The sequence below is a fragment of the Passer domesticus genome, chromosome 12 (assembly GCF_036417665.1).
Source record: "Passer domesticus isolate bPasDom1 chromosome 12, bPasDom1.hap1, whole genome shotgun sequence".
NCBI classification, from domain to species: Eukaryota; Metazoa; Chordata; class Aves; order Passeriformes; family Passeridae; genus Passer; species Passer domesticus.
In genome coordinates, this window is record NC_087485.1 from 8025269 (window position 1) to 8050429 (window position 25161).

General features: G+C 46.7%; 1 protein-coding gene across 2 annotated transcripts in view; it reads right to left on the reverse strand.

Annotated features, from left to right (window-relative positions):
* Nucleotides 1-25161, reverse strand: part of GNAO1 (G protein subunit alpha o1) — a 141256-nt gene that overhangs the window by 44176 nt on the left and 71919 nt on the right. For both annotated transcript variants that reach the window (XM_064387335.1, XM_064387336.1), the window contains exon 4: nt 3233-3393. In XM_064387335.1, coding sequence (XP_064243405.1) covers nt 3233-3393 — 161 coding nt within the window. The remainder of the gene's footprint in view (nt 1-3232; nt 3394-25161) is intronic.

A 25161-nucleotide genomic window follows, 5' to 3' on the forward strand; every position in this document is an offset into this window, starting at 1 on the left:
GAAGTAAAAAAAAAAAAAAAGAAACCAATTGCTACATCTTACTCTCTTCCGTTGTCTTGCCTTCCTTATGGTTTTGCTTTTTGCAGTCCAAGACACAGGGGGTCCATTACAGAACCTTCCCTCTTCCTCGACCATGTTTTTTCTTTGTAAAAGTGCTGTTTTCTACTGCTCCTTTGCAGCAGCTACGAAACCCTCGCTAAGGACTGGCTGACTTTAGAGCCCAAAAGAAACAAAGCTTTGCAGGAAATCCATACTTGTCTGCATGTATCAGAGGCTAGAAAGCAATGTGCTCTGGCCCATCTGGCTCCAGAAGGGAGCTAATACTCACTTCTTGTTTAGTCTAACACAAAAGATTAAACTTATTTTCAGTGCAATTGATGACAGAGTGGTAAGAGCCATGCTGCCGACCCTTGCAGGCTGTTGATTAGCCTGTGACTTGGTCTCCCAGGGGCTGCAACAGAAGGTCTGTTGTTCCAGCCATTTAAAAAAACTCAAGGTAAAGCACTGGAGGAACAATTAAAGACAACAGCAGCACTGACTCAGAGAAGCTCAGGTGGTGCTTCCCTAGAAATAGCCAAGCAGCAGGGGAGGTTCTGAAAAGCATTCAGGGCATTTGGTGGGTGGTTTCTGGGGTGAAGGGAAGTGCCTGGAGCACTCCTGAAGGTCTCACCTGTGCTGGCCACAACATGACCTGGTCACTTGGTGCCTTCAGGCTTTGTGGCATGTGCTGAGCAGCCATGGAGCACAATCTCCAACTCCTGCAGGAAACTTCCCTCCTGCCAGCAAAATGCCAGTCCCTAAGGCTTAACACCAAGAGAAGCCTGAAATGAAATGCTACTGCAGCTCACTGCCTGTCGCTGTTTTTCAGACTTTGGAGAACTTAGAATTCAGATCTTTTCTGGAATTTATTTTTCTCAGCCCTAATGAAAACACATTTTGTAGTTGTTAGTGTTTTAAATTGAGTATCAGTGTCAATAAAGACAAGCCTTTTCCCAGGGTGGGAAAAAATATAAAACTGTCTCAAATCTTCCACTCATGCAAAAGTAAACAACCCTAAAGCACTGAAGAATTAAATAAAATATATGCCTCTCTTCACTGGGAGTCCACTGGGCGTGAATAAGTGCCATGTGAGCTCTCACTTGCACCACCATCTCCTGTGATGGCACCAGGGCCTAGAGGTGCAGAAGGATGTGTTTTGGTGCCCTGCCATGTGACATCTTTGTTCCCAGTGGTGGAGCCACCAGAGGCTCCTGAACACCAGCAGGGCTGTAAATGAGAAGGGCTTTGTTATCCCCAGCTTCTCCACCAGCCTAGCCCAGAGAAAAAAGGTGTCCAGCCACCACAACTCACAGCTAAGGAGAGAGGCATCACAGCCCCTCCCTGGCACAGAGGGCCATCCATCCTCACCTGGATGCAAGAGATTTTGTCAGAGACACCAGAATTCATTTGGCTGGGCTGCAACCCCTAGATTGCAATTGCTGTGAATACTACAGCACAGAGCCTCTTCAGCTGATGTCTAGAAACTGCTTGTGGTTTCAGAGCTCTTGCTGATGAATTGCACAGCAGCTGGTCATATTGGGAGGGCTCTGCTTATTATTTTCAACTGCTATCTTGCATGGAAGGAAAATCAAAATACTTTCCTCAAGGTAATAGGCTCTAAAACAATTGCAGGTTTTTCCACAAAGCTGTAATGCAATTAGGACTGGCATTTTAGATAATTTATATCTCTAAAGGTATGTTTATGCCATCATACCCTTATTTTGTAAAAAAAAAAAAAAATTAAAAAAAGGAAAAAAGAAAAAGCTGCTGGCAAGAGAAAACTTATTTTGCTATTACAGGCAATGAAATACAGATTAAACCATCATCCACCTAGTACTGATTAAAAGGCAGCAGAATGCCAGGATCATCTCTGAGGTGTGATCATGGTTGGGTAGGATGTTGTGTCACCAACCACACATCTGCAGGTTTCCCATTCAGTTTTCCATCAATGCCAAATGATGTGTCATCGCTTGCCTTCTGCTGCAGCAGCTCAAGAGCTGCTCTCCCCAGCTGCCCTGCCAGCTTGGATGGCAGCAGCTGGTGCAGCTGGGAGCACCAGGCCCACCACACAGAACAAACCCAGCAGCCACACCAGTGCCTGGATTGTGCTTTTGATATCCAGGAACACCCCAAGCAGAGATGCCAAACAATCCAAACACAATAACAGCTCCAGAAGTGCATGAAACAGCTGATGAACTTGTTGATATGGGATATTGTGACAGCCAAAAGCATGGACATAGCATTGCCCGACACCATTGGGAAGCTTCTGCTTCTCTGATTGCCAAAAGGTCCAAGGGTACAGCTGGGGAAATGAATGCTCTCTGCATGCCTGGTCCTTGTGTTTATACATAACCACCTTTGGCTGACTCTTGCCCAAGATACAGTCCAGGGCCAGGGGCATTTTGCCTGACTGCAACAGGTGCTGTGATTGAAATTATGGGATGAAAACCTTTCGTCTCCTAAAGGTTGAAGCAAATATATTGGATCAATTATCATTACAAATAGGTCTGAACTGAAACTAGGGACACGGAACATCTCTTCAGAGCCACAGCAGCCATTTATGGGTGGATGTCCTGTCCTCATGGCAGTATGAACCAAAGGCATGGATTCAGACAATCTCCATTGAATGACATCTGGATGTGGTCCCCAATGGTAGAGAAGCCACTGACTGTATTACAAGAGTAACTCAATACCCCTGGAAAAGTAAAGATGTCCCTTACCCTTGGTTGTAATCCAGCTGACCTATCAGCACACTGTACAACTACAGAAGGGCCAGTGGGAAAGAAAAGCAAACAGAGGAAAGAAAAGCAAACCCAAGAGCTGCACTGCTGTGCAAAGCAGGTGATCACACCCTTCTGTTCTCAATCAGATAGACAAAGGAGCCATCTGCTGTGCCCACAGGTTGATCTGCCTATATTCACTAGATCCATGTTTGCAAAAACCTACCTTGAGACATTTGGGAGCAGTTTGGCAACCTGGCCCCTTGGGGTCACAGACCTGACCCCAGACTGGCCAGGAGGGGACATGAATGTCCTGCCTGTGCTTTGCAGTGGCCTGTGACACAACACACATCCCAAACTGTAAACAGAGACACGTTCAGTTCCACTGCTATGAGGTCATTCACTTCAGTCAAAACTTTAACAAATCCAAATGCAGCTTCTTAACATGCAAGGCTATGGCCAGGGATACTCACTATTGGGCTGAGTCGTTAAGTTGATATTCCCGGGACCGGTTGAAGCATTCTTGGATCCCAGAGTCTGCCCAGAGCCTCATCATAGCTGACAGCAGCTCTGGAGAGAAGGGCTCTGTGTCCTCCATCCGACTTACGACATCGCAGACCATCTTGGCATCAGCCTGCAGAGGAAAGAAACAAGAGCTCACAGAGATGCTTAGGCAGAATTTGGAGCCAGAGATTTCAGAAACAGTTCACTAAAACATCAGGAGCAAAAAGGCCTTGTTTCTCAGGATGGGGCTTTAGCATCCACACTGTGTGATCCAGCTGAAAGGGCAAAAGGAGGATGGAGGAAGGAAATCACAAGGAAAAAGATTGTGCAATCCACCTCATATCAACAAGTATTTCTATTCAACAGACAAAGCAGTCTGCACTGCATGTGAAATTTCATAAGAACAGATAGGAATTTATAGATGTACAAGGATATTTAAAATTGTTAGCAACAATGCCTTGCTTTAACTGAAAGTGGAAACTTGCTGAAGTGGGGGCTTTGTATCAGAAAGAACAGTAGAAAGACTCTAGAAACACTTTTTTTTCCAGATGCTGTTTTTTTGCTTTTCCTAAATTCTTGTTCTCTGCTATGACCCCCTGCTAGGAGGGCTAATTCCTGCTAATGCAGACCACCTTGGCTGGCTGTGGTGCTCTGTGACTCAGAGGGAGAGGAATCTCCCACGGCTACAGAGCATGGCAGTGAGGTCAGGACCAGCTGGCCATTTTCAGATGGAATCTTTTTTGGTGAGAAAAAATGAGATTCACTGGGACAGCAACGTTTCCTGGAGGATAGTGCTCTGACACAACTTGGGTCTGGAAGATGTGTCAGATTTAGGATGGGAATGTCTAGACAGCCTTGGAATAGCCGAGTTCAGCCTTCCTGTAATAGTCCACGGTGGCTGATGCTTCACTTGCTTGTGAAGAAGGACACCCAGATTCATGACTATGCTTGCTTTGCAAGAAGTAAACTCCCACAGCACCCACAGACTCCTGAAACCCTTGGGATGTTGACTAATCTGCAGAGTTTTTCTTTCATTGCTTTGAAAATCTCATATTGCTACTAGCTGAAACAAACCCAATTATTATTGCTATAATTAATTGGAAAAGAGGAGCTCTTATTCCTTGTGTGTGTGCAGCAAGGTTGTGAAGACAACCTTCTTGTTTTACTCTCTTGTCTCTTGTGTGCTAGACTGAACCCATTCTTGGCTAAATGTAGGTGGAAATCTTTGCCTTCCAGGGTGTTTGATCTAAGCCAGCAAGTGCACACCAGAAACAAGTGCAGGCTCTGCTCATACTTTGCTGGGGACAATTAGAAGTGACATCATTGAGGAGCACCACAATAATCTTATTGAACAGATGGGAATGACAAGTGTGTGGCAGGGTCTGTATGGTCAGGATCAAAACTCTGTAACCTCTTTACTGAACACAGAAACTGTAGAGAAACTGCAGGGCACCAAACTGAAAGCACTGGAGACTGAAGCTGCTGGAGATTTCAGTGCTCAATGGAAGAGCCTCAGGTGCCCTAACATCCAGCCTTTATGGGCTGAAGAAGTCTCAGTACTGTATGTCTCAGTATTGTATCCCATAAAACTTAATGGGGTGGACTCTATGCTTTGAAGGCTTTATGAACATAAAATCTTCCTCACAGAGCACTTAACTTCATATTTTAGTGCCCAGGAATCTTCCCAGCCCTCTGTACAGACTCTGCTCATTTTGGCGAAAAAGTATTGGTGACTCACACCTCAAAGCCAAGAGAAACTAAGAACCTTGAAGAGTTCAGTTAATTTCAAAAGCTTGTTTTCTGCCCCGGAGTGCTTTGTGAGCTGAGTGCATATTCATAAATCATCTGTATGGTTTGCCTGCCCTGCTGGAGTGGCAGTTCTGCTCTTTTCACAGACTCTAAATGACATAAAACCTGCTAATGGCTGCGGTCTGCCTTGGCTCCAGTATTTGTATATGTGTGATGCAGGAAAAGCATCCATGCCTCCAGTCAGGTAGAAGAATGTCTTTGTATGTTATCTTGACTGCTGGAGGGGGTTATAGGTATAAGTCACAGATCTGTCCATCTGTCTGCAATGGCAAAGCACATTTGAAGCTCTCCAGCTGTCATGGGCATGGTCTGGGCTTCTTCTGAGTTTTGTGGATTTAACTGCAGGCTGCTCTTTGCAAAACATCAGAGGCAATGGCACAGCCATCATGTTTTCTGTGCTGGGAAATAGCTGCATCACCTTTTCAACTACCAAGACTTGCGGCAGTTCCCTGTGAGTAAGACCCATCACAGGGAGGTTTTGAGCAGAAGACAGAGATGAAAAGCAATGACAAGGCAGAATGGGAGTGACCAGGCACAGACATTTCTGGCTGTGGTTATCTGTGAGCCTGTTGGGCCAGAAGTGGGGCTGAGCACGTAGGGCAGGGGATTATTTTGGTACGTGATCCTCTGCAGTAACTGGAAGTCCCTTTTGGGGACAGGAGAGGTTCTCCTCCCACAGCATGGACACCTGCCTGCAGGGCAGACAGAGGCAGCAGGCTGAAACAGGGGAAGAACTCAAAGGAAAGTTTATTGCTTCTGCTGAACAGTAGTAACCATATTCCAGACTTAGTTTTATTTTGCAGAGTGAACCACTGAGCTCTTGGTTTTACAGATCCAGAAAAAGCAGGTGCAATGAGTATTTTTAAAACGTCCCCCTGCCAAGGTTGAAGTCCCTCTGTCAAGGAGCATGGTGCCATCCAGGAGTTCAGCCATTTGTTAGATGATTTAACGAGCAATTAAGGATCCATGAAGAGAAGATACCCCTTTCTTTTCTCACTCTCCAGGCTGTGTCTCAAGCTGGGAATGACATTAAAATCTCCAACTCCCCCTGGGCCCAGCAGGTAGATTTTAAATACTGCCTGATTGACTTTTCCCTGCCTGCCTCCCCTGGGTCTGCTGCTCCTGCTTTTCCCGAGGTGAGAGGAGCCGAGCCTCCTGCCACGCTGTACTTCAGCCAGCAATTAAATAAAGCAAAACAAAACAGGCAAACCAGCCCCCCACTCCCCTGCCTTGCAGTTCCCATCCGACAGGGCTGCTGTTAATGAACATCACGGTGGCATTTCAGCTACCTCGGGAGCTAAAAATAGGCAGAGCTTGGCCCCTGGGATTGCTGGAAGGAGCTACAAAATGGTGCAGAGCTCATTCCACCACTGCTGCCTCTGCCATTCCCAGCTGCTCTGTCTTCTGTCTCCTTGGAACAAGACATCTGGGAGGAGGGTAAGAGGTCAGGCTGGTCTCCTTCATGCTGGTTCTTACCCAGCACGAGCATCCTAGCCTATCTCTGCAGCATTCTGACACGTCGTGCTGCCACTCCCCAGTGGCTTTTGTTTTCCACAGCAGGTGAAACCCTAACACCTGAGCTCAATGCCTTTGGGCAGTTCATTACGGAGAGTGGCATTTGACACTTTGTGTCATTCCTGAATGCTGATTCCATCCACCTACAGCGGGACAATTAAAGCTGGCTGGGCATGGCCTGGGGAGACAGCTGAGCTTAGAGACTGTGGTAAAGTGAAATTGTACATCCAGGCTTTAGACATCAAGCCGAGACACCAAATAAGTCTTTACTAAAGAACAGACCTACACTCTGGCTGGGGAACGGAGAGGGCTCTGTAAGGCTAGGGCAGGGTCTGAAATCCACAGGCAGATGTGAACAAGAAGCTTGTAAACCCAGTGGGAAGTTGGCATGTGTCATTCCTAACCCCAGGTTGTGGGCTACCTGTGCACCACACTTCTGGTATAAATGCAGTTCAAAAGGGGATCTGTTCTCTCCCTAACCTGGATATAACTGCAGTTATTTAATTGTCTCCCATATGTCACTGTCACCAAGCTCACAGCCTGTGCTCAGCATACAAACCTGTGACTTGCAACAGCCACACAGCCCCATTAATGTATTACCTGGCTGGAAGGGAGAGGAGCCCCTCCCTGCAGTCTGACACTACTGGCAGTTGCCTTTGTCTCTGCAAGCAAGTTATTTTCCATCACCCTGACACAGACCACCCCTAATTACTTGTTCCTCACCACCCCCCATGACAGGTGCCCATGAAGATACCAGCAGAGCTGCACTATGAAGGTACCAGCAAAGCTGCTGCTGCCCTGGCTGCTGTAGAGTCAGACTGGAGTAGGACCTAGGTCCCCATCTCTGTCTATCCTAGGGCAAATCCTAGCTCTGATCCTTTGAAGTTCCCTGGACACTGACTAGGAAACTTTTTATTTTATTTTTTTATTTAAAAGGAATAGTTTTCTGAAAGGGAATTTTAAGGGAGAGGCAAAACCTTGTGTGAAGCTGTGTGGTACAAATCTGCTAAACCTTACAGAGCTGTGCTGTGTTACAGCCAATGAAGGTATGAGCTGGTGTGCCACACTGTACTGTCCTTTCCTTTTGGTGAACTAAATCCCAGTAAATATCAATTTTTTGCTATTATTTGCTCTGATTAATGATACTTGTCACTTAGCCTGTCTCAAAGGTTAATCTTGGGGCAATTTTGTCTGGTGGCTGGTTGTACCAGGAGCTGCTTCTCTGAACATTTCAGAAAATCCATGCAGTGGGGGAAAAGATAAGCACTATAAGCACTTCAATTTGGCTGGTGGTACAGTACAGTACCAATCATCAGCAAGCAATCTCGTGAAAATAGTAGTGGCCATCATGAGTCATGAACCTGGGGATAATCAAACTGATGTCTAGAGACCATCCAGCATCCAAAAAGGACATCCTTGGAAGGGAACACTTGTGGGGAACCAGATCCTGACCTCAGGGCACAGCAGCATGTGCCTCTGCTACTCCAGTGAGAAACGATGTCCTGTAACTTTGTGGCAGAATGTGTCTCATAAACTGAAAACCTCCCCCTTCTCCTTACAGACTGTCTCAGAAATATGGACCCCACTTCCAGACAAAGAGTGGTTGCATTGCAGCAAAACCCAGTGATTTTCACAGCATTTCAGCCTGAATAAATCCTGGAAACAAAGCCTGGCTGGTGAATATGTCTTTTCCAGAGACCTCCAGGGCCCAGCTCCAAGTCCATAGAAGTTTTTGTAGACACTGAAAAAATAGCTACATGTATGACTCTCCCCCTCATGCTCCCTCTCTTTCTCACACATCTGTGTTTCAGAGCTGACCTCTCAGTCTGGGGAAGTCTGTCTGGCATTAGGCAGCTGCTGTGCATCGTGGGACACACAACTTTCCTCCTGCACCCTTCCATCTACCCTCAGAACATTTAATTGAGGCCTCCCACCTCAGCTTGGCATTTGGCTTGCTGAGAGATCCTGGAAGGCACTGAGCAGGTAAAAACCTATCCAGTGGCTTATTAATATCTACCCCTTTGGAGATTACCTTGAGGTGGGCACCCAAACTTCCCCTCTTCACTCTCGTTAGCTGGAAGTGGAAACGCAAAATTCTGGACAGAGATCCCAGTGGTCTGGGAAAAGGGTTTACACAAAAGCTCAGCATAGTGCTCTCTAGCACTCTGCATCACACAGCAAAGCTAAACCTAAAACGTTAAGTTAGAGATGGCTGGCTTTCCACAGAGTCACAGCAGCCATCCACCCTCGTGCAAACCTCACAAAAACATTGGCTGACTTGGATACAATGCCGAAGGGCTGCTGTCTGTCTGGGAGCAGACAGACTCCTGTGTGCAGAAAACACAACCAGACAGCCACGGTGGCATCCAGAGCTTCTCATGAGCTTGTGCTGTCCGGCTGGCAATTAGTACAGCCCTGGTTTTCATATCCTTCTGGAGCCAAGATGGCACCATCACCTCTCACTGTCTTGGCCAAACAGTTCTGTGTGTCTGGGAAGTGATCTAGGATCTCTAGCCTGAAACCTTATTATAGCTGTTTTTTTTCTGTCTGTTGCTTCCTGTTTGGGCAGACATTGAGCAGGACTGATACTGCAGATTATGATGTTTCTTACAGCAGGCCAACTGCTCTGTGTTCAGTACTACCTTCATTCCCATTCTGGATGATACTGCAGTTGCCTAAATAAAATTTTTCAGCCCGTATGTGGGTATTACCCTCTTTTCCCCTCCTTCAACACATATAAAATAATGTTACTGGTTTGCTTGGACTGATGACTATCTGGCAATCCAGAGACTGGATAATGCATGGACTAGACTAAGCTCTTGGGTTGCCAGCTGGCCATCACCATTGTAAGAATTCCTATAGCTCCATGTCCTGTAGAAAATAATGATTCATTCACTATTGGGGGAAAAACCCACAACCCAACAACACAGAACTCAACCTGCAAGGACAAGTTATTTCCTGAATTTGCTTTTTTCCTAGGAAATGCAGGGTCCTTCCCTCTTTTTGAGGCGCTAAGAGTAGCTCCAGAGCTGGGCGAGACAAACGCGGTGGGTAGCTGACCTGATTTTTCCAAGCAAGAATGGGAAAAGCCAGAAAGCATGTGGTAAATGGTCTCAAAATAGGTCCTGACCCACTAGCTGCAAAGGCAGGAAAGAAAACAGCACTCTGTCCATCCCAGTCCCCTCTGTTTCAAGAAGAGGGCATCCCCAAGAGTCCAAGAGCCACTGCGTGCTCCCCCAGCATTGCTCCAAGAACAGGATGCTTTAATGGGTCCTCTTCCCTACGAGCACTGAGCAGAGGGTCTGGCTACAGGACCTGAAAGCCCAAACGTCATCCCTCGCTGAGGTCTTTCAGGCCATGCAGGCACAGACAGCACTGCCCACCAGGGAGGGGATGAGAGAGAGAGTCACAGATGGGGGACATTAGCCGCATGGCTTCATGCTCTGCAGGGAAGTGCTCTGCCGCAGTGCTCAGGAGCAGGCTGGAAACATGTAAAGATGAGAGAGCAAAATCCTTGCAGCTTACTGCCCTTCTCCTCTCCCTAATATCCTCTGCTGGGAAGAAGTCCATAAAATGTAACAGCACTGGAGTATTTGTGCTGCAGTAAACGGCAGGGAAATGCCTGAGATGCCACAGTGAGAACACAGGTGGGGAAGCTGCATTGGCTCCATTTGTAAAATAAATGGATATTTTCCATTTATTTCCATATTTCCATTGCAACGCGGATGGCTGGGGCTGAACAGAGTGGGAGTGGTGGTGATTCTCTGGGAACCCACTCTGGGTTTGGGAATTCCTGATGGGTTTAGCCTGTACATCTTCCACTCCTGAAATGTCTTTAAGATTTCCCACACCAACATTCCTCTGGGCAACTGTGTTAAAAGTGGGCTGAGGGGACACAGTTTCATTCCAAGCTTTCCCACCACGAAGGGGGAGAACAGGCTTTGTCTTTGGAACAGAAAGGGAAACCATCTCCTGTGGTGGGTGCATTCCCAGGAGAAAGATTTTTTTCACATCTCTGGCTAAATGCCACTTGTGTATGATGGTTTATAGGGCAGTACCTTCCTGCTGGGAAGTTGTGCAGTGCTGGAACCCAGTAATTAGTTTAATGCTCAGAGCTTGATGCTGAATGGTGGGTGCTAATCTCCACTCTACAATTAATATCACAGATTTATCAGTGCCTCTGTGATGAGGGACTAAGCCTGTGGGTTACATTCTTCTGTCCCTGAAGAAAGAGATGGTGTTTCAGCCAGAGAGAGCCCTGTTTCATTTTATGGTCTTTTTTTACTTGGTGATCTCTGTTGAAGGTATATACCTAAAGGAAAATAGAGAGGGAAAGTCCCTCCCTTTTCCCCCATCCTGGTAAATTTAATCTCCCTGTTGCCTCTTTTCTTCTCATAACCCGTAATTTCTTCTGTAACCCGTAACTGGGATATCTGGGTAGGGATTTTGTACTGCCCACCATGACAGAGCAGTCAGTGGGTTGCTGTGCATACTCAAGCTTTGTGCCTGAGGTGGTGGGTCTCAAAATTATTTCTTGCATTGCTGATGTGACATTAGCCATCACAGCAGCCAAAGAATACTGATTCTTCCACTTGGCAGCAGAACTGAAAAATTAAGTGGTGTTAAAAATCAGCTTGGATGAAATGTGGATTCTCCTGTGAACCCAAAATCCTCTGAAAAATTTAATTTCACATCCAGCCAAAGCACTTGCCTTAAGTCCTCAAAATATTTTGAGTTATTTAGGTGCTCAGTATTATTTTTTAGAAGTATGTCAAATTTCAAACAAAAATTTGGGGTTTGAATGAGAGTGGGGAAAATTAAAACAAATTACTTTGTCCTTTCAGGAATGCAAAATCCTCTTGAAAAATTCTGACATAATTTCCTCTTGCCCATGACGACATGTAGATTTTTACTGGAATCATAGATTTTAACCAGATTTGTAGATTTTGACCAGATTTTACAAATGCTTTTGGTTCATTTCAGACTATTTTTTAGCTATTTCATCAAGTGTTTCTGTCCAGGTCTATTAATAAGTAGACAGACAAGGGGGAAGGACTTCACACGGACACATGGCAGCTTTAGATTAGAAATTAGAAGAAATTCTTCCCTGTGAGGATGATGAGGCACAGATTGCCCAGAGAAGCTGTGGATGCTCCGCCCCTGAAAGTGTTCAAGGCAGGTTGATTGGGACTTTAGGCAACATGATCTACTGGGGGGTGTGCCTGCCCATGGTAGGGAGGTTGGAATAAGATGATCTTCAAGGTCCTTTCCAACCTAAACCATTCTAGGATTATATGATATTTACATTGTGAAGGGGATAGACTGAAACACGATGCTATTCACCGAGTGACTGGTTAACAAAATTTTGCCTATGACTTCTTACTACTACAATCCTTGTTTAGCTTCTCTCCCTCTTAAATTCCAGGTGACTGTGAGCCCTTCTCTGCAGGGAGGAGCAGAGGTGGGGGTACAGGAGCATTTGGCTGAGGTTCTGCTGCGAGTGGAAGCTGCCTCTGATGGGGCTGAGGTTGAACAGTGACTGGTCGAGGAATCTGTAGCTGTTTAAAAGGAGCCACAGAGTTCAGAGCAGATGAAAGACAGATTTTTAGTTAAATCTCCCCTGTGCTGCTGTATTTCCAGCAAAATCAAGACTTGGGTGCTTGTAACAGGCTTGGAGGGGTTCTTGCTTTGATCAGCAGGGATTACAGAGACTAACCTCCAGCAAGTTCCTCCTTACCAGAGTTGAGGCACGTCACACACTAACAGATTTGCTTACACATTGTTTCAGGTTTCTGCAGAGAAAAAATGCCCTAAATTTTCCTTACAAGAGCATCAAGAAATTTCCCCAACCCTTTGATAGGGGGAGGGTGGGAGAGGAAGAAGAAGGAAAGGGAAAGAAGACAGAGGGGAAGGAACCTGCTGGGTTGAGTGTGAGAGTTGCTGTTCCAAGGGAAGCTGTTCTCAGGGATATTAAGAGGAACTTTATTTTTATTAACTGCTCTTTTCAGAGAAAATGGATAAATGGGACCTCAGGTGCATCATTAGATGATGGGATAGTTCATAAGATAAGTGGCTGCCAGAGAACTACCTTTCTAACAGCTTAACAAGGGTAGGCAGAAATAGGATGGGGGGCTGGCAGAAATCTTTGATGCTGTTGTGTATATTTATTATTTATTCTTCTGGCATAAATATAGCATCAAAAAATATCAAAACCAAAAAAAGCCCATATACTGCTGTCACTGGATTAGTCCTATCTCTGTAACCATGGCATCATGTAGTAACGACAAGAAAAATCAGCAACAATGGGAAAAAAACACCCAGCATTTATGACACTTGTGAGGGTGAGGCAGACTTCCTTGCTCTGGTGAGGATGCACCAAAAGGGATAATAAAATCTGAGAGCATCTTACTAGCCTGGGCATCTGTGAAGCTCAGCTATGGTGGAAAATGCCACAAAACAATGGAATTTTTGCGTGTAAGCCTGTGTGATACAAATAGAGGATAGAGTGTGGATCTCCCTCTAAAACCCTTTGCTGCCATTACAGGTCTCCTCAACCCCCACAGAACAGTGGGGATGGCCCCAGTGCCTGCCTGTAGCCAAGAATGGAAATGGCTGCCCCATCTCAGCACCATGGTCCAGGCTGTTTGTCACTGTGACCTGCTGGTGCTCATCTCTGGGGGTGTGGCACCGCCAGTCCTCACCCTCTGTCATGTTCATCCTATTTCAGTGCATTCCTTCCTTCCCTTCTGTGCTCCCTCTCGTTGTGCCACCCTCCCTGGCTCTGCAAGTCCTGCAGCTGCTGCAGTGGGAAGCCCTCCCTGGTGGCTGCACAGAGCAGAGGACTGTGCTGACATGAGTAGCAAGGCACAAGCTTAGTACTGTACAGAACATTTCTTGGAAAATTATATATATTCACTTTTTTCTGGAATACTTTGGCTGGATTGGAAATATTTCAACTACCATCCGGGGATTAGGGAGCTCCTTTTAATCTGCTTTTGTTTCTTTTTTCTTTTTTTTTTTTTTTTTACATCTTTGTAGAAAAAGAAGTAAAAGCCTGCTCCAAAATGTCCTCCATGGAGGGACTGGGATTTGGCAGTGTCATTCAGTGATGCCAGTGGATAACAGGATGTGATAACAGTACAGTCTGACTGCCTCCCAGAGCCCCTTTGCAGAACACGTCAGACTTCTCCCACACATGGATTTGGGGCAGAAGTAACCAGCATCCTCCAGCCATCCAGCTGGGAGCAAAGCTCAGGTTTAGGGTCTGTTTGTGCTGCCCTGGACTCGCCCAGCAGCACAGAGCAGAACTGCCAGTGAAACCTTGGAGCAGAGATTTTCACAGCTGCCTAATGGGTCTAGAAATCAGATTTCTTCTAAAATAAGCAGCCCAGGCCCATAGTCACCATGTCCATCTCATGCACAGTGGGTCCCTCCATGGCACAGCCAGCTAGTTGGAAAGTGAGAAGCCCCAAGAAATCAAAATTCTGCAATTCCTAACTCCTCTCTGCTTTCCCTTCTGGTTACTTTGGTTTTTTCTCTCCTGGCAAACCCCTCTCCCCAGCAGTACTGCAGCTCTGCCTGCCTGCAGCCATCCCAGCCCCAGGAACAGCCCTGCCTGTGCAGCACTCTCTGGAGATGCCATTTCTCTTGCAGGCATTCAGCCCATGGTGCATCGCAAAAAAAATATCCCCGGAGGAGTGAATGATGCCAGTAAGGCTCTTGCCTTCCCTCCACCTCCCAGGGCTACTTTCTGCCTTGGCTACGAGCCTGCTGCATCTTTGTGTGGTTAATAAAAATAACCTAAAAGTACTCGGGAGCAGACAGAGCAATCCCAGAGACTCCAAACATCTAAGGGGCTTTGTTTCCAAGGCAACATCTTGTCTCCTAGCTGCAAAAGGCCACGGGAATGAAGGCAGCCTATGGAAAATGAATAGCTAAATGACAACAACAACAAAAAAATCTGCTGGGGAGTGTTTCAGAAAGGGAGGGGTGTTCGTAGGGGGGCCAGGAAAGAGCGAAGCTAAACAAGCCAGGAGTAGCTGCACTGAGCATGCAAAGGGACAGGGTGCAATTTATCTCATGAGAAGCTCAGTCCTGCCCCCATTGAAATGCAGAGCACCACTTCCACAGACTTAATGGGAGCAGGGGAGCTTGCACAAATCAGCTATTCTTTTCTTTCCCCCTTTTTTAAGCTACAGTGTTTGAAGATTGGAGCTAGTTAAAAATAATCTATTGTCCAAGGCAGAGACTTCCCCGGTCCCAGGAGCTCCCCAGCCAGGGCTGCAGCTCCCTATTCATTTTGGTCACCCCAGCTTCCCACTGCCAGAGCTGCCTCCTCCCTTCACAGCCCAGGCAGTGAGGCAGGCGGGAGGTGCCAGAGCACCAGAGCATCCCCCCAGCTCTTCCAGGAAAGAAGAATGTTTTCACCCATTTCCCAAGGTTTCCAGAGCCGTGCAGTGTGTTCATATCTGTGTGCAGTCCAAGCTGTAATCAGTTCTTTCACTATCACTGCAAGGATGGCTTTGCTCTTACAGCCTTTTGAGCCAGCTGCCCGGATAGCAGACTTGGAGCATCAGGCACGGGGAAAGCACAGACCCCTCTGCCCCCCCAGTCCCACCCATGGCCCCTGTCTGACACCACCCTCCCCTGATGAGGGCAGGTCTGGGGCTCCACCATGGTGCCTCTAATGTGCAAGCTGCCCTTACGTAAGAGACTGCTGCAGTCAAATGCCCCCGGGATCATTTATGGGATTGTTATCAGACAGGGAGGGAGATGCCTGCCTGCAAATGCACTGCTCCTGTCTTTCCCCTGTGTCTCATGGGAGTGCTAAAAGCTGAGCAACATGATGCCAAGTAAGCTGCCAGAGCTTTTCCTCTGTGTCCCAGGGGGTGGCACGGATGCCCTGGGAACATGACAGGCATTGGATCAGGAGCTCCTCCAAGCTGGATCTCCGCTCCTCAGCAGCACAACCTACATGGAGCTGCACCACACCTGAAATGGGCTGCACCACGCCTGAAATGGGCTGCACCACGCCTGAAATGGGCTCCCGACACAGCGAGGGGACAAGGGAGCCTGGGCATTTCCCTGCAGTGGCCAGGAGGGATTGAGGACATTAGGGTTTGTTGGTGCTGCTCTCTGTCCTGGGCTGAGTCAGCCTTGGGCTCCAGCTCTCCCTCTGCTTTCCTCAGAGACTCTTTGTGATGATGAACAACTCAGCCATTGATATCCTGCCTGATGTTAAAACATTTTATTTAATTAACGTTTTTTCTTTGTACCATCTCTCTATCAATACCATGTGGGCAAGAGGTTCCCAGAGGGAGAGCTGATGGGAAATGCTCACCTCACACTTTTTTTTCACACCGTCTGCTGTGGGCAGAGCCAATCCATCCACATGGATGGATGGATGACTGCTATTTATTATTCATCTTGGTATGCAGAGCAGAGCCTCTGTCTGAGCAAGTTTTGAGATTATGAGGTTTGCTTCTCACTCCTCCTCCTTGAAATGGTTTTAAATTTAGCTTAACTTCAGGGAATTCCTCTGAAACTGCCCAGGAGAAGCAAGGCTGGAATTTGGTCCCTATAGCTCTGCCCAGGACTGGAGGGCTGCCATGGGGAGCCTGCCTGCAGGGAAATAGAGCTGGCCTGTCTGCTGTCACCACCGATCCCGAGGGGCAGTGCTGGTGTGTCACCCTCCCTGACTCCTGGAGAGCAGTTGGGTACATGCAGTGCAGGGCCTGGGGGCACAGGCTGCTGGAAAACAGGGGACCAGTCTGACCAGTCACTCTGTTCCCCTTCTTCCCAGAGGACATTTAGTGGGGAAAACCTTGGGCAACAGGGAGCTCCTGGGGCTCAAGGATGGACCAGTAGGGATGAGACATGATTTAAGAATGGGGAGAACATGGGACTTGGATGTTTGTGTCAAAACCACCACAGCCATTTTACCTTCTTGTCCCCATTTCATCCTTCTTCCAGGTACCCACTGAGAGTACTGTGCACTTATTTTCTATCCTAAACTCCTTTGCTGTGTTCCTGGATCACCTTCCACTGCTATAACTTCCATCCCTGCATGGCTGAACTTCACTTCTACATTAAATTATTCCTACAGATCATGCTGAGTTTTCACTTGCAAATACTCTTGGACAACTTTCAAGGCACTCACCCCCACTTAACCATGACATAAATTGTGTGGTACTCTCTGTACAACTGGTTGTCAAAATAGTTCAAAATATTAATACAGGAGCTGGGATTTTCCAAGGTAGTTGGTATTGACCTAACCTGATTCACACTGGGCTTGACTGTAAATTGTTAGCAACAGGGAACAATGAATGTTCCTGAAAATCCCATTGCTTGGACATAATGATGGAGAAAATAGATTTTACAGGATACATTATTACTGGATTGTAAAAAATTCTCACACAGTTGTCTTTAAAAATGCATCTGCTCAGGTTGTTAATGGCATTTGCATGGACAGTCTTGTCATTATGTCTGAATAAATAGTATTGATTTATACTAGAATAAATTTATAGAAGAAGAGCTAAAATACAGCCTGCTGGGTGGCTGGATTATACTTCTTTGGAGTATTTGCTGGCAAATGTCTCACGTTTTGGTTTTTCAAGAGGACTGAACAGGGGACAATACACCTGTTACCCTTGGGCCTAACATGATAAGCATCTGTTGAGCAGTCAGGCCACTCCAACCCTCTCCGAAAAACCTGCCTGCCCCTTCATTTTCTGTACCACTCTTCTGCTTCAGGTGGCTTAGCTCACTGCCTTGGGCTCGACAGACAGGCACACACTGAGGCTGGCTTCCAGACCCTCAGCCAGGGATAGACAATACATGCTTACAACTCCTCCACAGATAAAAACTGTCAAGATTTCAACCTGCCTTTGAGCTGATATCTTCAGAGTAATAGGTCAGGCTGGAAATGCATTTCCAGTCCTTGTCTGCCTACCAGAAGCAAGCTCTCCTTGCCTCCTTGCCACTCCTTGTGAGCCACAGCACTCAGTAATGAGGCCATTGATGGAGCAGTGGTATGTTCTTTTGTCCCTGCCAAAACCCTGCTCCCTCCTATTCAACTCAACAAGATGTGAAGCCCTGGTGCTGCCAAGTGTCTTTTCAGCTGCCAAAGGAAAAGGAGCTAATCAAACGAGGAAAAGAGCCCAAGTACCAGGCTCCATTCCCAGCTCAAAGCCTGCGGATACAATACCCACCAGCTGGCCTGGTGGGCTCTGAGCAGCTCCTGTTCTGCCTGTCCTGGGGTGAGAGCTGTGGGCTCTGCTGCTCCCGGTCCACATTACTGCTGCCTCAGTTAGCCAGCGTTGGAAAGCTGCTGCATTGATCCCTCTCAAGGCACACCACAGCTTGTACTTGTTAGTCCTTTATTTTTTCTTAAATTCTGTTCTGCAGTGCCAGCTTCCTATCTCTCCCCTCCTTATTTCCCACACAAGGAGAAAAGCCTCATGCTGCGCCTTTCATGTCCCTTGGCCTGTCAGTGGACAGCACCTTTGAAGTCATCTTTTTGGCCTCTGTTTAGAACTCTGCAACTCAAACATTTTCTCTGTAAAAAAATAGGAGACTGTTGGTTTTCAGTATCAATATTTGGAAGAGCATATGGGTTGCTCTCCCATAGTGCTGCTCTGTGAGTGATGCTTGCAGAACTGTCTGGGCAGGGCTGTCAGCCTGCACTGCTGTGTTGGTTCTGCTGCTGCTCCACGCCAGATGAGGATGGGATTTGTTTTTGGCCGCAACCTGATCTGCTTCTCCACAATATTCTTCCATCTCTTCATTTTTAGCACTGACATTAAGTATTTAGAGCATAAAATGACTAATTTGCCTCTGCAGCCGCTATGTTTTGAGGCCATTTGGGAATCACTGAAGTTATTTGCCACCTACAGCCCAGTGAGTTTTATAAAGGATCATACGTTTCCATACTACTTCCTCCTTCCAACTGCTTATTTACCACAGAGCCACCACTGTGACAATGACTGGGGGGCAGCCTCTGCTGAGGTTAAACGTAGAGATTATTGAACAGCCTGCTTACTAAGCACAACAGTTTAGGATGGGAGGTGAAAATGCTGCTTTGCCAAATGAGTAACACCAAGTTATCTGTTTCAGCTGGAGCTGCTCCAGTGCTTTTGGCATTTCTAGGGCTGATGGACACCGCAAAGAATATTTAAGGAGACAAAAAGTAATCTGCACGCTTTGGAGGTTGGCCACAGTGTCGCTGTAAATGCCTCTCTGCTCTTGTAAAAATGCCACAGGCCCTTCAAAGGTCATGGGCACTCAGCTGCTCGGGGTCACATCTCTCTTGCCAACACAGGGCCCCTCACATTGAAGGGAGAAGCAGGACAGCTCTGAGGTGGAGAAGGATGCAGTATGCTCAGCAGCCCTGCATCCCTCCTCAGATGCTTTCCTCCCTCACTGGAAAGCCAGCTGAGCAATCTATCCTTGGGTGCACTGACCCTGGCTTGGCCAGAGTTGCTGGAGGAGGGGCCAGCCTCAGCATTGCTATTGCAAACCGTCCCAGGCTGGTGATGTTGCTGACACAGCACTCGTGAGACAAGGAACAGTGTCATGGGGCTGAGCTGGTGAGCAGCACAGTGCTCCCCAAACCCAGACACTGCAAATGCACATGGGGCTGGTCAGTGTCAGCAATGGTGCTGGTGCCATATCACAGAGGGATCAGCAAGGCCACTCCTGATGGACCTGTGACTGCTCATGTGGAACCCTGTCTCATGGCTACCCTGTATGTCACTCAAACACAGCACCTGTGGGTCTTTGATGACCTTGCCCTGCTGTGATGTGAAGGTGGCACAGGAGCTTTCCAGCAGCTCTGCTCCCAGCCTCAACATGGGAGGTGAAGTTTGGGACATGCCACTTGTGTGTCCATGCTCCCTTCCACCACAGCCCACGATATTCACACTGCAGACTTCACCTGTGTTCTGGCTCATTTTTTGGCTCCAGGAAAACCTCTTCTGCTCCCTGGCTGGGCTAGGCATGGTCTGGCTGCATCTGCAGTTGATGCCTGCTGAGAGCCCAAGACATGAGCCTGTGGCCTTTCTCTAGAGGCTTAGCTGAAGGGATCATGGTCTACAGCAGGCAATATTTTGTCAACCCAGTTTCTGTTTATTGTCGTGAGTGTGGTGAGTCTTGCCTTCAACACTCACCTGTGAGCTCTGCATGTTGCTGAATTAGGGATAACAAACTCCTAAGGAACAGTGTTTTGCAGGGAACATCCTTCTGAGCTGCGGCATCAGGTGCTGGTGCTTCTCTGTCTGACACCTGTGCCCTGGAAAAAGCTTTGCTTGCTCCATGGGAGTGCTGTCTCCTCACCTTTGGCCACGCTACCTTCACCTGCCCATCCAAAACCAAACCAGAGGTTGTGTGATGTGGTATCTTACCTGCTTTCACTGCACTCCAGCAAGGTTTCTTTCTCTTCTTAATTTCTATGAGAAGCTGTACAAAGACTGCTCCACCATTAGGGCCTTGTCAAACAAGTAACACCCCACCAAACTTCCCATCCCACTGCTCCAGGCTAGCCTGATGGATGCATAACCTAACAAGCTTTTCCATTTTAATGTGAATGGTCCTCATCCCCCAACTGGGGTAATGCCACTGGCAGGAATTTTCTGTGTTCGTAAATATTTCCCTGCTACTGTGAAGAGGCTGTTTTTCCATGCTTCGTATCAGATGAAGATAGCTGTTCTGCCAGCTCACCATGTAAATTTAATAGCATTCCAAAACCTCTGTCCTACATAAATATGAATGTATTTCATCCAAGAGGAACCTGTTATTGAAGGAGCTGCATTGCTAAATCATTCAGGAGGTTATTGTTTGAAGTACTTGCAGTCAACGGTGTCTTGGAGATTACAGCTCAAAAAGGGAGGGAGGGTGGAGGAAAAGAATGAGTGGGGAGCATGGAAACCTCTTTAAATGAGGGAGCTTATGTACTGAGATCATCAAGGTATAAGCAGGGCATTGCCAACCAGCAGGTCTGGCCCCAGGAGGATGGGCCAGCTGCAAGCAGCTCTACAAATTATTCACTGGCAATTGCTTTCTTGCTGCTGCCCTGACTTATTTACACTCCAAAAGATTTCTGAAGTGTGTTTATTTAAGAAAGATAAATCCAGAGGCTCTGGGAGGGGAGAGGAGCTTTCCAAAGGAATCAGGCCCTGGCATGACACAATTCATTTCACTCATTAACCCCTCCTCACAAGGAACACACTAAGTGCTTATGCATTATGCATCATCAGGAAATTCTGATTTGATGGAGACTGAAGGTTAAAAGGCATTTCTGTGCTTTTCCTTACTCCTTATTGTCGTGCTGGAAGATGGAGAGATATCATGGAGGTGGGGAAAATTGGGGGAGTGAGAGCCCCTGTACCCTGACACCGAGTGCCTCAGTGCAGATGGGAAAAGCTTCACGGCTGTGGAAGGACATGTGTTCCTCTGACGTTAATGTCTCCTACTGAATTCAAACATTTCCACCCTCTTTAGTAAATTCCCTACTTTCTCTGAACAGTATTGTGTCATCAGTACACAAACCCACCCAAATCCTCACCTTCAGACCTGTTAAAAAAGATAGTTTTGGGTACTGCAAGAACTTGGAGAAGGCACAAGGTCCAAAAAGAGACCTTGTTCAGGCACTGCACCTTCCTAAGTTTGTAAGCCAACAGGTGTAAGACCTCAGAGTTTCTAAGCTGATTTCAGTCATTTAATTGATGATGCCACTGTAGATATCTACATCTCTGTCCTTTACTTTTTATTGATTCATCTGTTCCTCAAGCAGATGAGGATTTGCTTTGAATTTGCTTTTTTACACCTGCAAGTTTCAAGTGTTGCAAAATGTCAGTAACAAGCTTTTGGAGGGCACATGTTTATCTGCCCATAACAAGCTGGGTGTATATCACAGGCTGCTGTAAGGGATAAAAGCCTTTTTACCCTGCAAAAGCATCCTTTGGGAGCATGTGCCTCACAAACAAGAACCCCCACTAGCATTTCAGAGACATCCATCATGGCCATCGTTGTCCTGGTTCTGGTGCAAGGCATCTAAGACTGATGCCTGGAGAGCCCAGGTCCCTTGGGTTACCATGGGTTGACAATGCCATATCATTTTGCTGTTGATCCAGCTCCAGATAAGAAGTAGTTATTTGCTTGTTGCTTTGCTCCTCCACATGACGTTGTTCAGCCCTTTCTAACAGCAAAGGTTAGGACCCCATCTTGTTTTTACTTAGGTTCAGCTGCATGGATAATTCATATGAAGTGCTCACTCCCAGTGCTGCTGGCTGGAAAGGCACCTCTGACACCACTAGCCTGGCCCCACTCTGGTGCTTGAACAGCATATACTCCTTTCTATGATGAGTGAAATATGTCTTTCAGAGTTCTGCTGAAAGTTCTGCTGAGCTGCTCAGGGTTCAGAATTTTGTTTTCTGGCAATGGGCTTTCACAGTCAGATACTCCTCATGCATTGCAACAGGATGAAGCTATTAAAAATACAATTTAACTTTGGTCTCTCTGCTGATCAGTCCAGTGGGAATTCTCACTTTACTCAAACTTTAATGTTTTCCTTGTAAATTTCAGTAAAATAAGTAATTGGTCTGATAATTGAATTTTCAGATCATGTGTCAAAGGAATAATGGCATGCATGGGATAAGTAGCAGTCTGCCTCTGGAAGCCCAAACATCTGAAATGGAAAATTCTGCAGAATTTAGATAAAGATTTGAATATACTGCTGTGGAGCTAAGAATAGACCATATTATTTATATCGTCAAAGGAAGCGGCAGAAATCGCAGAGATCTTCAGAGCCTAAAGATGGTCCGACAGTTGTGCACAGGAATTGTGCTCGCGGAGCTGACGTGCAGTTACTGACGTCTCAGCACAGACACACCGCTCCCACAGGGCCCCACCGACCAGCCAGCATTTCAGGCAGAACAGAAATGCCAGGCTTTTCCCTCCTGGAAGGCACACTCAGGGTATCTCCCAAGTACCTAGGCAGAGTGGGCAGTAAAGTGCCCATGGCAGAGAGGCCTTGTGCCCCACCAGGTGTTATCTCCCCTGCTCTGAAGTCCCTGTGAGCTGCATTGGGGCTCATGTTTCCAATGGAGAGACTAATGTCAGAGATTCATTAGTGTTTTCCTGTTGAGTTATTCTTGAGGTCCATTCCTTAGTAGGAGCTGGCTTCTAACTAGTCTGGAGAATAAATTAAAGAGCTAGTAAGAAAAATTCAAAACATCCTTTCAATTAAAAATAAAATAAAATATAGGCTTCATAGCCATAACAGATGCCTGCATTTCTCTGAAGTTCACATAATTTAAGAACTGTGCCCCTCTCTCCTGGGACCATGACAGCAATACTCAGTTTTTCCTGTACTTCAGATGCTTTCAAGCTTGGAAGCATTTCCAGAAATACAATAAATGTCTGCTTTCAGCCCTTGTTTAATTATTCTTTATTTTCTCCCAAGCATGTTTCTTGTCTCTTCACTGACACTTTCCACCTTCTCCTCTAGTTCACTATCTCCCAAATTCAAGGTGATAATCTCCAATCCTGAAAAAGGTGGAGGGGTCCTGTTTCCTCTGTCTCCCAGTTTGTGCCTTCAGTGGCTTTGGTGATACTGCTTCTGCTCATATTAGCATACAGGAGAGAATGAGAGCCCGTGAGCCCCCTCCTGCTGGGTGTGTGTGATACCTTCTTCCATCAAGTCAGGGCTACAGGGATGTGTGAGATGAAGGTTGGAGCGTGCCCATCCGCAGGGGCAGGAGACAGATGCTGGGTGGGAAGCACGGCTGCAGCCCGCTCCGAGAGGCTCAGGTGCCAGATGAAGGATCTGCTTTCCTGGGAGGAACAGGCAGTGCCAAGCACATGCTGCATCCAGGACTCTCCCCTGCAGAGGAGGGGAGCAGGGGCTGTTCTCACACTGCCTACGTGGGTGCCACCAGCCTCTTCAAGGAACTGCAGCCAACACTTGCAAAGAAGGTGATCACTCATCGCTCTCGTCAGCTTAGGTGTGGAGGGAGAGATGATGTTCACACTAATTCAGGCTTAATTCTTTTTTTCTTTTTTTCTTTTGACATGAGATGTCTTGCATGGCTTTGCCAATCCTATGTCCATCAGAGCCAGCTGGATGCTGGGGTTTCTTCTCAGTGCCATGACAAGAACTTACACTGTTTTTTTGCAAAATAAATGTGCCAACAGATTTTGGCAGGTGTTTCTCCCCATGCCCTGTTTAGTTAGTATTCAACTTCAGCAGTATCAAATGTTTGCACTACAGCAATGGCAAAATATCCTCCTGTGTTTTTTTCCTTAAATTTTAATTTTCCTCTCACTTTCATTTATCAGCTAAGCATTGGTATTGCTAAGTAGGAAAAATTAAGATATTCAAACTGTTCTGCTCAGCTTTTCACTGTCAAATATTCCTGCAGAACCACCTTCCCTGAAAATGGTGGATTTTGAAAAATCTGCATTTTTATACAGAAAATTACTTCCAGGGAAATAAATAAAATTGGATAGAGTACATGTGCTGGCATTAGCTCAGCTCCTTCCATCTCAGGGAAAGCAAGTTGTTTTAAAATTCAATCACTTGGATGTGCAGGAAAAAATGGCTCTGATTTGTTTTGATGATTAAAATGTCCAAAAATATCAGTTTCCTGTCCATCATTCAAAATGTGTTTATGTCAGACAGCAAGATGAAGGAAAGCTAATCCTTGAACAGTAACAGCAGACCAAGAGACTGGCTACCTCCAGCTGCCAAAGGCCATTTGCCACTGCTGCCCTCGGTGGTAATTTCCACACTAGAACCACCCACTGTATCAAGGTTAAAGGCTCACAGAGTTGTGAACACATTCATCTGCAGGCACAGAAGTCTGTAGGTAATTCCTTATTAATAGCTCCTACTGCTGTAAAGACCAGGAATTCTGTGCTAACTGATCCATCAGGCAGGTTTTGCTGACAGCATTTAAGGAGCAAAAGTGCTGTCACTGTGATGGTGAGCACCCCCAAGTAGCACTGTATGGTTTTGCTGTGGGGATAGGAAGCAATCTCTGCCTTCATCCTTCAGCTTTACATTGATGATGTTGACTACAGGTTACTGGGAAGAAAACATGGTCCATCTACTACATTTCAAGTGAGAGATGGGCAAAGAGAATGGGCTCTGTAGTGGTTTAACAGGTCACACATCCTCAAAGGGTGACAGCCGTGCTGTAGGGTGAGAAGAGCTCTTGGGCTGCTCAGGTTCCTTGGTCACTGCTGGAACCAGGCATTGTGGGAGGAAAAGAAAGGGTGGTTGTATAGCTCTGAGATACACATGGGGTGACTGTGAGATTGGCAGTCCCTTCTTCTCAAATGTGCTGTTGAAAACCTAGCCTGAGAGGAATTTTCAAAAGGTATGTAAAGCTATGGAGAAGTAGGTGGTTTGCAAGCAATGACGAAGAAGTAGTGTAGGGAAAGGGTGCTCTCAACAGCAAATTACTTTCCAGAGTCATATGTGTATGATCACACTCTGGGCAGCACCAGGGATGTGTCTTTACCCAGAGCCAGCTCTTCCCCCATGCAGTTCACACAGCAACCATGCTTTTCCAGG